The sequence below is a fragment of the Halyomorpha halys genome, unplaced genomic scaffold (assembly GCF_000696795.3).
Source record: "Halyomorpha halys isolate HHAL.00 unplaced genomic scaffold, Hhal_1.1 Scaffold800.1, whole genome shotgun sequence".
NCBI classification, from domain to species: Eukaryota; Metazoa; Arthropoda; class Insecta; order Hemiptera; family Pentatomidae; genus Halyomorpha; species Halyomorpha halys.
Window position 1 is genome coordinate 165,415 of NW_027109163.1, and position 14,832 is coordinate 180,246.

General features: G+C 28.6%; 2 protein-coding genes across 3 annotated transcripts in view; one reads left to right on the forward strand and one right to left on the reverse strand.

Moving 5' to 3' along the window:
- The window catches only part of Arp2 (Actin-related protein 2), a 25,018-nt gene extending 11,601 nt beyond the window's left edge, over window positions 1-13,417 (reverse strand). The window contains exons 1-5 of one of the 2 annotated variants that reach the window (XM_014429424.3): window positions 13,281-13,417; window positions 13,027-13,137; window positions 7,160-7,174; window positions 6,140-6,219; window positions 3,850-3,985 (exon numbers count right to left, since the gene is read on the reverse strand). In XM_014429424.3, the coding sequence (XP_014284910.1) occupies window positions 3,850-3,985; window positions 6,140-6,219; window positions 7,160-7,174; window positions 13,027-13,137; window positions 13,281-13,328 (390 nt within the window). In that variant the 5' untranslated portion in view covers window positions 13,329-13,417. The remainder of the gene's footprint in view (window positions 1-3,849; window positions 3,986-6,139; window positions 6,220-7,159; window positions 7,175-13,026; window positions 13,138-13,280) is intronic. The other variant, XM_014429426.2, reaches the window with a different exon arrangement.
- A 175-nt stretch (window positions 13,418-13,592) lies between these two features.
- TM9SF4 (transmembrane 9 superfamily protein member 4) overlaps window positions 13,593-14,832 on the forward strand; it is a 22,167-nt gene continuing 20,927 nt past the window's right edge. The window contains exons 1-2 of the mRNA XM_014429421.2: window positions 13,593-14,150; window positions 14,223-14,391. Coding sequence (XP_014284907.1) covers window positions 13,934-14,150; window positions 14,223-14,391 — 386 coding nt within the window. The 5' untranslated portion in view covers window positions 13,593-13,933. The remainder of the gene's footprint in view (window positions 14,151-14,222; window positions 14,392-14,832) is intronic.

Genomic DNA, 14,832 nt, shown 5'->3' on the forward strand with positions numbered 1-14,832 from the left:
CGAACTTCTTCGCCATGGGATTAAGCATCAGAGCACCTCAACATTCAGTAGCCCCTTGTGGATTGTTGAGAAAAAGAAGTGGGATTCACAGGCAGACCCCTCGTATCGTCTAGTGATTGATTACAGAAAACTTAACAAGAATACTGTAGAGGAACAGTATCCCCTTCCTAGACTTGAAGATATGCTAGATCATTTAGCGGAGGCTCGCGTATTTTCTACCCTTGATCTCAAATCCGGTTACCATCAAGTGATGTTGTGGGATGAGGATATAGATAAAACCGCAATTACATTTGGCAGAAGGCATTACGAATTCACACGAATGCTGTTCGGACTTAAAAACTTACTTTACAGGGATCAATGGATGAGTTTCTCTGTGGGCTAGGAAAAGACTATTGCCAAAGATACATGGATGACCTTACTTAGTCTTTAGCCCTTCTCCATTGCAGCATATAGTCCACCTTAAGGTAGTACTCGAACATATTCGGGAATTTGGTTTAAGGTTGTCAAAAGAGAAATCACATTTTTTTCATGAGGAAATAAAATTTTTAGGACACCTTGTATCCGAACAAGAAGTAAAACCAGATCTGGCCTGGGTAGAAGCCATTGTGCGAATAAATCCACCAGCTAACCAAAAGGAACTTAAGAGTTTTCTCGGGATGATAAATTATTATCAAAAATTTCTTCCGAATGCAGATGATATAATCTCGCCACTCACACAGCTCTTAAAGAAGGGTTGGTCCTTTAACTTTACCGAGGAACATTTGGAGAGCTTCCATAGGTGCAAGAAAGCTGTAATTGTTGACCCGGTGCTAGCATTCCCAGACTTTCTAAATGAATTTATAAGATTGACAATGAATGCTAGCGAAAGGCCATTTGGGGCGGTCTTGTTGCAAGAATCAGATATTGGAGATAGGCCTGGTGGCTTTTGCCAGCAGACAGGTGTCGGATGCTGAGTCAAGATATAGCACGTTGGAGCGCAAACTGTTATCCATCGCCTAGGGGGTTGACCATTTTTGCCTGTATATATTTGGTAGATGTGTTACTCAAGGCATTGATCATAAACCGTTACTTTGGACAGAAGGCCTTAAAGAATCATCAGCTAAAGTCGGACGCAAGAAAGAAAAGCTGCGAATGTATAACTTTCAAATTGCCCAACAAAAAGGCTCACAAAACGTCGCGGACTGGCTTTTGAGGGGTCTATATGTGAACCCGCTCCATGACACAGGCCCTTCTCATGTTGCTCAAGATAATGTATTCTAGGATGAGGAGAATAGAGTAGATGTAATGGAGACCCTCCAAACATCTGACACTGTCTGGGAGGGTATGTTTGCCTGGATGTCGTGTATGGGGTACCGCAAACCATTACGTCTGATGGTGGGATACGTCTGATGGATCCAATTCAGTGATCATTATATCCCAAGGATATTAGGAGGGAAATTATTATAATGATCACTGATTTGGAAATCATTTTAAAAGAAATGGACACTTGTGACTGTTATAAATGGTATAAATGGACCCTTATATAACTTATCAAAATTTTTTAAAGATAGTTTCAAAAATGTTTATAAAGATAAAAATATTGATATAATTAATGTAATAGAGGCAAAAAAGAAACTAAATAAAATTAAAATTGAAGAGGATGAAATCATGATAAATTATGATGTTGCCTCATTATTTACAAATATACCACTAAAACGGGTTTATGAAATTATAAATGATAAATGGGAGAAAATTAAATTAGATACAAATATAAAAAATAAAAATTTGATTTTAGAAGGCATAAAATTATGCTGTGAAAATGGCATATTTAAGTATAATGGGGAACTATATAGGCAGTTATTTGGGGTTCCAATGGGCAAAAATTTGTCAATATTAATAGCAGGATTAATCATGAATGATTTAATAAATGATGTATTTTCAAAATAATAATAATAGTCAAAGTCAAATTAATGTTTAAATATGTTGATGATATTTTTTGTAATTTGAAAAATGTTGATACAAATAAATTGTGTGAAGCATTAAATAGTCACCATGGCAGATTACAGTTCACCATGGAATTGGAAAAGGAAGAAAAACTAAGATTTTTGGATATGATGGTAATAGGGCAAGGAAAGGATATAACAGAATGGACAAAAAAAAGAAACAAGTAGTAATTTGATATTAAATTACTATTCTTGCAATCCATTTCAAATGAAATTCAATGTAATTAATAATTATGTTAACAAGGCTATAAGAATAACGGATGCTATTGTAGGCTGAATAGAGTGAAAAATATGATATTTAAAATATTTTTGGATAATTTTTACCCCAGAAAATTAATTTTTAAAATTTGCAAAGATAGGATGGAAAATAAAAAAGCAAATAGTAAAGCAATTAGTAAGAAATATAATGGATTAAATTATATAAAAGGGTTATTCAGAAGATATCCAAAGGTAATTTATAGATTATGTGGAAGAATACTCATGTTATAGACCTAACAGTAAAAATAAAAATTATTATAGCAATTCAAAGGACAAAATTGAAATAAAAAGTTAATCAGGATTGAAATATAAAATTCCATGTTGAAATTGTCCAGCTATCTATATAGGTGAAACTAAGCAAATGTTGGGGGACAGAATATATCAATACAAAAATGATATAAGAAATAAAGAAAAGGATCCCAATAAAACAGCATGCAGCCAAAAATCAACATAATTTTGATTTTGATAACACCATAACTTTACATAAATAAAACAATATGTTCAAAAGAAAAATACTTGAGTCAATTTATATATCAGAGAACATCAATTACACAGTTAATTTTAAAACAGATACTAGGAATTTAAACCAACATTATGCAGAGATTTTAAGCAAAATAAATTTATAAACATACCGGAGAAATTTGTTACTAATTACAATTAATTTTAATATGAATTTTGAGAATTAGAATAAATACCAATTGAGACAAAAATGCAATTTAAATTAAATTTAAAACAAGGCTGACCTGAGTGAGTGGAAGGTTATAAATAGTTTGTTTATATGGTAGTGAATATTGTCATATTATAATCTGAAAATTAGAAGTTTTAAATATTTATGAAATTTAAAAAAAAAATAGGTAACTAAACATAAGCTGAGGTAAGTTTATTAATAATAAATATGACTCTCTTTTTCATAGGGTTTTAATTTACAATTATTGACCTGGGCAGAATAGCCTGCAAAACAAATTTTTAATTTTGATGTGAGGTGAGAATTTGTATTGAAGGTATGTTATATTATTAGTGATAATGTTGTTATAAATGTTGCAAATGAATATATAATATAAGCTGTTAAATATTTAGATTGTCCTTGAGGATGGCCGAAATGTTGGACTGTTGATGAAATGAAAAGTGTTGAGACTACACAAGGATACAATTTTTGATTTATTCAATAAAATGGCATTTCAATTCCCCCGGGAACCCACAAGGGCGCGGGTCCATTGAACGCCTACACAACACTCTACTAGGGGAACACTAGCTGTGTTATATGTTTGAGCTATTTGAACTGCACTATATTGTTGGAAACATGAGATTTTCAAGTTAAAAACGAAACTAAAAAAGTATTAGTAGTCATTATTTGAAGTCATAAAAATTAGTGGTAGCCAACAATTATTTTGGTTGGCTAAAATTTTATTTTAAGGAAAATAGTCTAGGTGGCGCTAAAAAAAAAAAGTTACTTAAATAGTATTTTTTGCAGTTTGAGTAACTTATTTAGACCATCTTGTGAACCTTCTTCCTTAAATTATGTACAGTCTACTAAGAAATTTCCAATACAATTTTAAGTGTCCACACTATAATAAAGTTTTTCAATTAGAAAATAACAAAAATATTATACCTCTATCATCTTCTCACGATTCTTGATAGGATTCATAGGAGGTTCTGTTAGCAGAATTTTACAATCTTGGGGATTTATATTCATTTTGTTAGGGCCGAAAGTGTAATCCCACACATGACACATATCATCCCAATTTCTGTAACAATATAGAAATGATAGTTATTATTTTGATTTTCTAGTATATGCAGATAGGTTTTAGTTTTCGATCCTTTCCATTCACTTGTTTTGATCAAATTTTTTCATCTTTGATTACATTTATCATGATATTCTGCAAACCTTGATAAAAAATTAGGAGTATTCTATCACAAGTTAACCTAATTCTTCCCAGAGGTGCATTTATACATCAATAATACTTACATTTTGGTTTGAAATATTATTTCGAGATTTTTAAATTATTTGTTGTTTGTTTTGAAAGGGCGTTCAACTGTCTGGTCATCAAAGCCCATTGGTTGTTGGTTTAAAATATTGAATGTGAGGTTTAAGATATTATTTGACCAAACTATAATTTATTTAATAGTGTTCAATTAAATAAATTAACTGTGATCGAGGAAGATGAAAAGTAGATAATGGGCTATTCTAATTCTAAAAATAAAATAATGTAAGTAGGTGATTACAATAATTGAAAGCTGATTATTAAGTTAGTCTTATGGATGAATTTAGTTATTCTTTCTATTACGGATTCATCATTTCTCAGCACCATTGGAACATTTGTTGGTATCCCTAAATGGTTCAGTGTTATTTTGTAATTACATTCTTCAAAGATATGTTTGACAATCAGATTTCCATGACATTTCGTAAATTTTGGAGGGGCCTCTCCTGTTATGAGGTGGACGTGTGTAAAGCAGTGGCTATGTAAAGTTTTAATTAATGTCTAGGGTTTGGCATTAGTAAAATATGAATATATAATTCAATAATTGATTGAGTCAATTTTTAGTGAATTGTAAATTTTTGGAAACAAAAAAAATTTAAGGTTCAGAAATATGTGATCTACTCTTAGGCAGAAAAGAATTAATATAGCCACTTTTAACAAATTAAAACTTCACACCTTCAGTTTATTTTAAAAGTTAATTTTTATCTGTCAAACGTGTGTTACAAATCAATATTTTTAACAAAAAAAGTGAGTTATCGACATGATAACATATTCAATAATTAGACCCCTATAACAATTTTCTAAAATTGGATTTATTTTTTTACTTTTGATTGATCTGCCATGTATCGAATATTTTGAATATTGTTTAGTTTTGGTACAATCATAGCTGGAACATGTGGAGGGTATCTCACACTAAAGATTGACATAGAAGGTCAAATTGAATTAGCAAATAGGAAAACAGAAGTTGACTGTAGATTGATATGAGAAGATAGCTGGAGGTGCAATCAGCAAAGATATTATCTGATAATACCATTTTCCAGGGTAGTTGACTTCAAGCATAGAATGTAATTTACTATCTTCATCTCCAGATTCATGTACTGTATCACATCTTTTATAGATTTATATGAGGTGTGAATTGTTGACCGTAGTTCAACCTAAGTTTGAAAAAATGTTTATACTATATAAAATTAGGAAATCAATGATCATTCTAGAGACATCTGAAATAGATTTATATATATGTAATTATTAAGCTGTTCTAGAAATGATTTGTTTACTTCTGTAGCATTGGTGCTTATATAAACCGATGCCACTCAATATATTAGGAATATCCAATGGTTTATAATATTTTATGATTGTTCATTTACTAATCGGTGAATACACAACAAGCTTTTGGAAAAGAATTACAATTCTAAAATTTTTAGAAGTCAATAGATTAATATAAGTTTTATTAACCCTCTTCATATATTTATATAATTATCTACAAAAATTATCCAATGGCATTCCTTAAACAAATACATGAACACATAGAATTTCCTCATACAACTTCAAGAATAACAGAACTCTGAGTAGAAAATCATGACTTAAGCTGTGATATCTTGTAAGTTTTATCAATGCATGTTCTATTAAAAAATCAATGCATCATTCTAGAGACATCTCATAGCTTTCTAGATGTCAAATATCGATATAGTACATACTATATGGTATACAGTTTATACAGTACCAATACAGTACTATATATTAAATGATGGTAAAGCCTGATTGTCTATAGAATGATGAGATGATTTGTTTTATTTTCAAATAATATAAAATTTTTATTTAAGATTTTTTCTTCTTCTTTTTTTGGACTCACAGTATAAGGGATAGAATTCAATTAGAGAATAAATATAAAATTAATTCCTATAGGAATAAAAATTTAATTACCTGACGATACCATTCTCCATTGGGTAGTTGACTTCAAGCATAGAACGTAATTTACTAGCTTCATCTCCTACCATTAAATCCTTAAAAATATATGTATCCATCAATTATAAATTAATCAATTAATTTAGTACAAGAATAAATTATATGGCATTCAAAATAATCAAGAAGCATTTTTTTTTTTTACTTTAAAAGGTACCTTTGGTTTATGCAAACATAGCCACTTAATTTAGCAAACATTATCTCTCATCAAAATGATTTAAGGATTTCCAAATGCATGCTAGTCTAAAAAGAATATGAAAAAAATAACAGCTTCCCAATTCATGAAATTTTAAAGAACTGAACTATTCCGGTGAAACTAGTGAGAATTTATTTTAATAATTTAACCGAGAGAAAAAATCCCAAATATAAAATTAAAACATAGCTAACAAGTTTAAACCTAATTAATGACTGAAGGATTAAACTAATTCATTATCTTAATATCTAATGACTTCAACAATGAAGTGCAATACACAAAGCAAGCTAACATAAACAAGCAGATGAAACAATATTATATAAAACAACAAACTAAACAGTTTACAGAGCATAGCAAAATAAAAGTTAGCATAAAAATTTTACCACTTTACCGTTCAACAAAATACCTATGAAACAAATGAAAACAAGACCATGCACTGGAACTTAGTGCAGAATAACTTACAGGTAATTCCTATGCACCAGTCGCCAAGAGACGTAAACAGCATATGGAAGATAATGTCAGTTTTGTTAAAACAATAAAACAAAAAATAAAATCAAATAAATTCTTAAGCTACGTGATCATAGACTTTGTTAGGTAAAACAAATAAATGTGATAACAGGAAAATGTATACATATATATTAAAAATGTAATGGCTTAACGTTTGTGATCCAAACTAGCGATAAAACAGGAGACAAAAAAAAAAAAAAAAAATTAAAATTTATTAACATGCAGTTAATGGTTTACAGAAAAGATTTTATGGAGTCTTACAAGTGAATGGAAATGCTTACTCTCACAGTTAAGCCCTGTAAATGAAAATTATCTGTAATAATAAATAATAACCTAGAAAAGATGGAAAACAAAATAAAATAAAATAAACAAAATAACTTAATACAAAGATAATCATTTAAGCAGAAACACACAATTAACTACTATGTACAAGTGCTTCGAACATATTAGCTTAAATAGGTGCTAACTGTGCATCTTATTATTAAATTTCAGTTTAGAGTCAGTTTACTTCAATTTCAACACCATTATATAAGATTTTTTTTTTTATATTTCTGATTTATGTAGTTAACAATTCATTTATGTATATTTTATATTATTGAGGTTCATAAGCCATTTGTAATTTTATAATTCTATCAAACACATTAAATCCCAGTTTATAAGTGAGAGATAAACTCTGATGTCTGATGAATTTTGTTTTGTCTTATGGAGACAGCTCTCAGATGAACAGTTTTAATGCCACAGAAGATTTATTTTGGGAAAACATAAGGATCTGAATGCTTTTGATAATACTGGTGATTTTATTATTGCATTATGGATAATTTTATTATATTTCAAATGAACATTTATAATTTTTCATGAGAAGTATAGTTGAGTTATTAAAAAAACTAATATTTCTTTAAAATAGTTTTTTTTTTTCAAACCCAGCCTTACTTGCACTCAGGGAAACCGCCAATAAAAAGTTTAGCTTCATAGCTATTGTCATTTTTGAGATTTGGTGATAACTAAGTCATAGGTTAATGGCGTCTGTTACCTTATATATTATTAAAGGGGAATCCTATCCCTATGATGGCTTCAATTACCCTCTCCCATTTATAAAAAATATTTGTTTTAATCACTTAGAATATGATAATTTCCAAACCTAGTCTTATTGCACATATTCAGCAAAAGGAGATCAGCAAATAATAATTTCAGCTTCATAGGCGTTTTTTTTTTGTTTTTTTTATATATATACAGTGATATCTGTTATTTCATAAACTAATGTAAATATAAAATGGAGTTCCATCTTTGAAAATACTGGTTCAAAATAGATGATATTTATTTGGTCTTGTAGAGAATTAAATTGCTTTTTAGATGAGTTCATATAATATTTAAACAGATTTATAAATGTATATATTTTGTAGAGATATTTCTATATCATTAGAAGTAATATGTGAATCAAAAAAAGAGAATAAGAAAAATTTGAACTTAAACCACTAAATATTTTGGATTTGCATAATTATTGTATTGTATAATAATTAGATATTTTAGGTAGTTTTAAGTAAAGAGAAATAGAAAGGTTTAAAATCAATATTATTATCTTAGTCAGGCAATTATTTAAAATTTAAAGATGTAATTCTCTTTTAACTAGATTGTTATAGGTATTAAAATACATTTATAGTAGATAATTAACAATTAATAAATGGATACATCTATAATCGATTTCATTGTATACTCTTGTAATTTTCCATTTACTTTTTTACTTATGTTAAGTGTTTGTATCTTTTTTGGCTCTAAGGAAGCCCTGCAACGTGGGGTGAAATGTTGGCTCACATAAAAATAGTTATTACTATTTGAGTTTCATTTGACCACACCCGGAGCATATTCTATTTATTCATACACACAGTTAATCAGCAATCTTCCAGTAAAATACATTTAGATGGATTCTGTAAGTAATGACCTTTTTCGAATCCATTTAAACATGCATGATTTAAGGATTTATCAGAATTTTGAGTGTTGATATATTTGTTGGTATTATTTTAGTTTTAAATTTTTAAAATGGAGTCCATTATAGAAGATTGTGTTAAGTCGATAATTTGGCATTCTCAAGTCAGCAGCAGTGCTAATTTGAATCTGAACTGGACAGGCTGACTTTTATTTTAAGGAGGCTTCACAGAATATACCTCAGCCTTCCCAATCTGGTTTTAGAATAAGTTTGTAACCTGTAGGATAATCCTTCTTTCCTCAGCAAAGTTGAAAAACATAAGGAGGTAAAACTAAATTTTAAAAAATAGGTTTGAAGTTTAAAAGAAACCCACGCTAATGTCAGTGAAGGGATGGCAGTGGCATTATGTATAACTGTAAATACTAACAATTTTTATTCGCACTCAAAGAAACCCTAAAATAAGAATTTTTATAGCAATAGAAACTAACAATTTTTTCTTTCTTGGATTTGTTTCCAGCAACGTTTATTACCTCGTAAACAGCAGAAGGTTAACTGATGGATATGGAAGAACTCATTGGTTAGTTGAAAAAAAAAACAAAAAACTTGTTAGGATGACTTGGGTGAGTACAATTTTTCAAAAATTAAAAACAAATTAGAGAGGGCTGAATTTGATTGTGACATTTTGTAGGGAACTTTGGAATGGATATGATGTCTTCTGCAACATACTTTTCGGGATATGTCCCTCTCTTCCCACCTTCTTATAACTGAAATTGATGGTAATTTATTAGTGTTGTTGAGGGGACCTTGTATACCGTCCTGAATCTTTTGATACTACAGAATTTAATACAACAAAAACCTTATTTAGCTGATGTAAAAATTTGTAAATTTCTTTGTCTTGAAGAGTTTAATTACAGAAAGCATTTGTCTGGCAAGATATTTCCTGAATCAGCTTTATCAGTACACTTATTATTAACATATTAGTGTACTACAAGTTTCGAGTGCAACAAACATCTGTTTGAATCTATAGCAATTTAATATATTATAATAGTTAAGTATGGTTGGCATTATTTTAAACGAGATATAAACATATCTTTTTTATTTAGATATAATTCAGTCATTAACATTATGTTTTATTTTTTCAAATACATTAAATAATACATTTACCATTTGTTTAATAAATATAAATCTTTTTTATATTATCTTAAGTAATGAACTTTGATAATATTTATTTGGCTTTAATTTGAGATTTTGTTTAGTCTCTATATTTGTCACACATTGTCGATAATATTCATTCATTCCATTGGAAAATTTTTAAGTAATGAATCTGAAGAATATTTAATTAATTTGGATGAGGCTTAAATGCAGAGTATTCGTATTTGCAAATATGAATATGGATATATTAAAAACAATGTTTTTCTGAGAATATGAATACAAAAATATTTATATTAACACTTTTCAAAACAAATATAAATATTTGTATTCACAGTTGAATGAAATTGAATATGAATTCAAAGGTCTCAGAGTATTCGTACCCAGAGAATTGAATATGAATAAATTGAGGAGGATAAATAACAAGAATATTATTGATAAATAGTTTATAGTATTCTTGATCACCAACAGCTCTGTCTCCTTATCACATTTAAATAAACTAATTTTCATGATATAGAACAATATTCTACATTAATTTTTACAAGTGGAAGAAATTGGAAATCCATATGAATAAATTAACAAAGAAATTTATAAACTTATCGTGAAAAAACATTAAACATAAAGTTTTCCTAATAATAACTTTTATTTAACTGATTTAAATACAAACACAAATGTATAGCAATGAAAGAAATAATCCAAATCGTTAAACAAAAAAAAAATGAGTTTAATCTATAAAGATGAAATTCTTCAAGTTTTTCAACAAACATTGATTTATCAGTACATTAGTAGAATATTGGATGGCCTCATTGATCCATACAATACGTATTTAAAAGCTTAAACAATAAACCCAAAAACAGAAAAGGCTCAGTCAAAGTGTGTGAATCACTTGAAATTATACAAAAAGCACCCAAATATCCCGAAATAAATGTTCATCAACTTTCACAACATATTGCATAATAATAAGATAAAAATATTATTCATCAAACTGTGAGAAATTGACTCCAAGAACCTGGCTAGAGAGGATAAAAAGATAACAGCTAGCCTACTTCACTGGTACTCAATCAATTCCTAAACATGAAATGAATCCCACTATGATTGATAGCTACATACAAATACATGGGATCGAAAGCTTTACCTTTTACTTTTAAACAAATTTCCTTCCATCTAGCCAAGAATTACTGATTTTGCTTTTAAATGAAAAACAATAAAATTTGTTAAAATTGATGGGGGTTTGTAAGCATGCTCCCAGATGAACTATAATAATCTCTGGTGTCATCTTTATCATATTTCGTAGCAGAGCACTGTAATCTTCAAGGAATCAATTCCTCATGATTTAAAGAAAAATATCTTTACCTTATTATGATGCAATACTTAAAGTTCATTATCACTTATTTAAGGGATTTCGGTGCATTTCCCATGATTTGGTATGATACTGTATGCACTGTGACTGGACATTTTCTATTGAAGTATTTTTTATTGTACACTGATTTGATATTCAATTTTTAATTATGTATTATACAGAAGAATGGGACAATATTCTACTGATGTATTGGTATATCAGTTCTTGTTTAAAAAGTTTAATAATTTCATCTTTGTAAATAGAACTTACAATTACCAATTTTAGTGAAATTTTCTTTCAGTTCTGATCATGTAGTTCACTTTATGCTAGCCATTAAATAAGAGATTATATACTATGAGAAATCTGTGAGCTGATAACAATCTGATATGAAGTTATTACGAGAACTGTTAAACAGTATGAATAATTTTTTTGCATAACAAATTTACTAGTAAATTAGGTTGTATGGGTTTCTAATTGCCTTAACTAGTAAATCCTAATGTGGAATATTGTTTGTTATCATAATAACCAGTTAACTTATGGACAATATATTAACTAAGCAGATTTACAAAAAAACTAATTGTAAAATTATGTTTTTACCCACTGTATAAGAAACTAGAACAGATAATTATTACTGGGATGGTTGGTACTGGTAATTGGTAATTGGTGATTGGTACTGGTAAATAATAATGATAAACACAAAATAATTTGAGATAACCCTAAAGAAATAGGAATATTCAGATATTTTTTAAGTAAAAAAAGAAAATACAAAAGATTATTAATTCAGACTGCAATAAGGTGCACTAGATAACAGCACAGAGGTTATTCTTAAGTAAACATGAAGTACTTAAGAGTAGTAGTAATGATTTTATGGTCTATTTAAAAAAAATTAGAAAAGTGAATAAAGATGACTGACTATACATTAAAAAATATTATATTTTATTATATAAATAAAATAAATATTTGAGCACGATAAATATATGTCCAGCTTAGATTAATTTATATGTTTAGTTTTCTAAAGTAAAAATTAATTTTCAAAGAAAAAAGAGTTTGAGTTATGACACTTTTAATATATATAATTTCTATATGTACACAACAAAGGTTATAATCTTGAACAACAGTTTAGTTACGTTGCAGTTTGATTACAGTAATTGAACTTAGTTTATAAATTTAATGATTATCGTTAATATCCTACAATCCATTTTAAATTGTATATAATGATACTGTGTTTGAATTTGAAATTATCAATAATTACATATTAATTAGTATAAAATACCAAAACTTAAAAAAAAAAAACTTTCATAAGAAAATGAAGTACACTTTAAAAAAGTTTGCTGATTTACATTACAAATTCAGTACCACAGAGGTTAACTATTGCATATATTAATGTTACAATTCAAATAGTTAAGTGTACCTGGCCTTAGAAAGGAAACATTTTTAAGTTGAATTATCAATATTAACGAAGATTAAAGCATCATTATATCAATATATATTTATATAAAAAAAAACACCTTTATAAACTAAAGTATATAAAATATTAATTACAATAGTTTATCTCTTAGGTACAGACATAATACTGAGGAGCATGAGCAACACCGCGCTACAACAGTTTATATATCGAACAATGAGAAATAATCTAACACTTACAGTTAACTTTTAAGAAAGCTTGGAACAACTGAGCCTACACTAATTTTTTTTGCATATGATAAAACAAATGCACAGTTAAAATAACAGAAACTTACCTTCACTTCAATATCCCCTATTTTGTTGACTGCTCTGATAATAGGTCTTCCAACCATTGAAGGGAATATATGCTCAGGAAAATTTGATCCAGCATATCCACATTTCACAAACTAAAATATAGATGTTTTAATGAAAAAAATTCTTGATTTGAAAATTAAGAAATAGCTGTGACAAAAGAGGTTATGATTCATTATGAGTCACTTATCATATTTAGGTAAAAGGAGAATAATTTCATCGAAAACATTACACCTACCCCTGTACCATTGTCGCAGACAATAACTTTTTTTCCCTCGCTATCCATTTTTAAAAACTATTTACCTAGTATAATTACCGGTAATAACCCCACCCCATAGAGACCTCCACTAAGCACTGGTTCCATTCATCAGCTGCCACACGCAACTCACCAATTTCCATATCAACCCTTATGCTATCTATTTCAATTTTGGCTATATTTTTTATTAAATTTTATTTTAATGAAATCTCATTCATTAGAATTTTGTTTTATTTTCTGTAGCATAAGAAAATATCCAGAAATAATCTCAGGAATAACTATTGAATTCATAAGGCACTACTACAGTGGTTCGTATATATATTATTTGTGCTTTCAGAAGTGTGACATATCTGTGATAACGTTTAGTATTTTTGTTTGTTAGTAGTGTTTATTCATAGTTGTAAATAGCGTCGTGAACAGTAGCTTTTTAATTTTTTATTCAAAAACTATAAATGCCCTTTATTTTTTTCTTTAATTATATTTAGTGTCATAGTGAATAATGTGAAAAATAATTCTGTAAACACTTCTTGAGAAAACGTTGGTACTTAGTAACACACAACTGTTATCACCAAAGATATTACGTGTTTTTAAACTTGTTATTATATTATGTGACATGTTTTGTTGTCTATAAAACTATGAAGCCTTTTTATATTGTGTTATTTTTTTCAACATACGGCGTGTGTAATGGTTTTTATGTGCCTGGAGTTGCTCCAGTTGAATTTAAGAAAGGTGATCCTATAGAAGTAAAAGCTGTTAAAATAACTAGTACTAGGACACAACTTCCCTATGAATATTATAATTTACCTTTCTGTACTCCTGCTAATGGTATCGAGTATAAATCAGAAAACCTAGGTATGATGACTGGTTTTTGATTAGATGAATATCCCAGAATTAATGAGAAATGCTTATATCTCCATATTTTAGGTGAAGTGTTACGAGGAGATAGAATAACTAATACCCCCTATGATGTTCGAATGGCTGAAGATTTCTCCTGCAAGGTCTTATGTGGTGATCCTGGGAAACCTATGAGATGGAATGAAGATGAGGGAGTTCGAGTCAGCCATAGAATTCAGCACGAATATGTTGTTCATTTGTAAGTTACTAGTGTATGTAAATATAAATGTAATTTCTTCATATTCATATTCCAATTTTATAATTAAGTTAAGAACTTTGTATTAGTCTAACTAATAAATTAATTAAATAAATCAATTTTATATCCAAATCAGTCTCAACACTTTATTTATTCATTTGTCCAACGTTTCGGCCTTTCTAGCCATCTTCAGGGACATCTTCAATACAAAAATCCTTCTCACATTAATTTATATTTTCTATTTGCAGGCTATTCTGCCTAGGTCATTTTCTTTATATAAAGTTCAAACCTCTTTATTTAAATTTTAAAACCATTAACATTTATTTTTTCTATAAGATTATCCACAGTATAAAACACCACACCATATAACAAACCATTTATAGTTTATTTATAAATGGTTTGTTATATGGTGTGGTGTTTTATACTGTGGATAATCTTATAGAA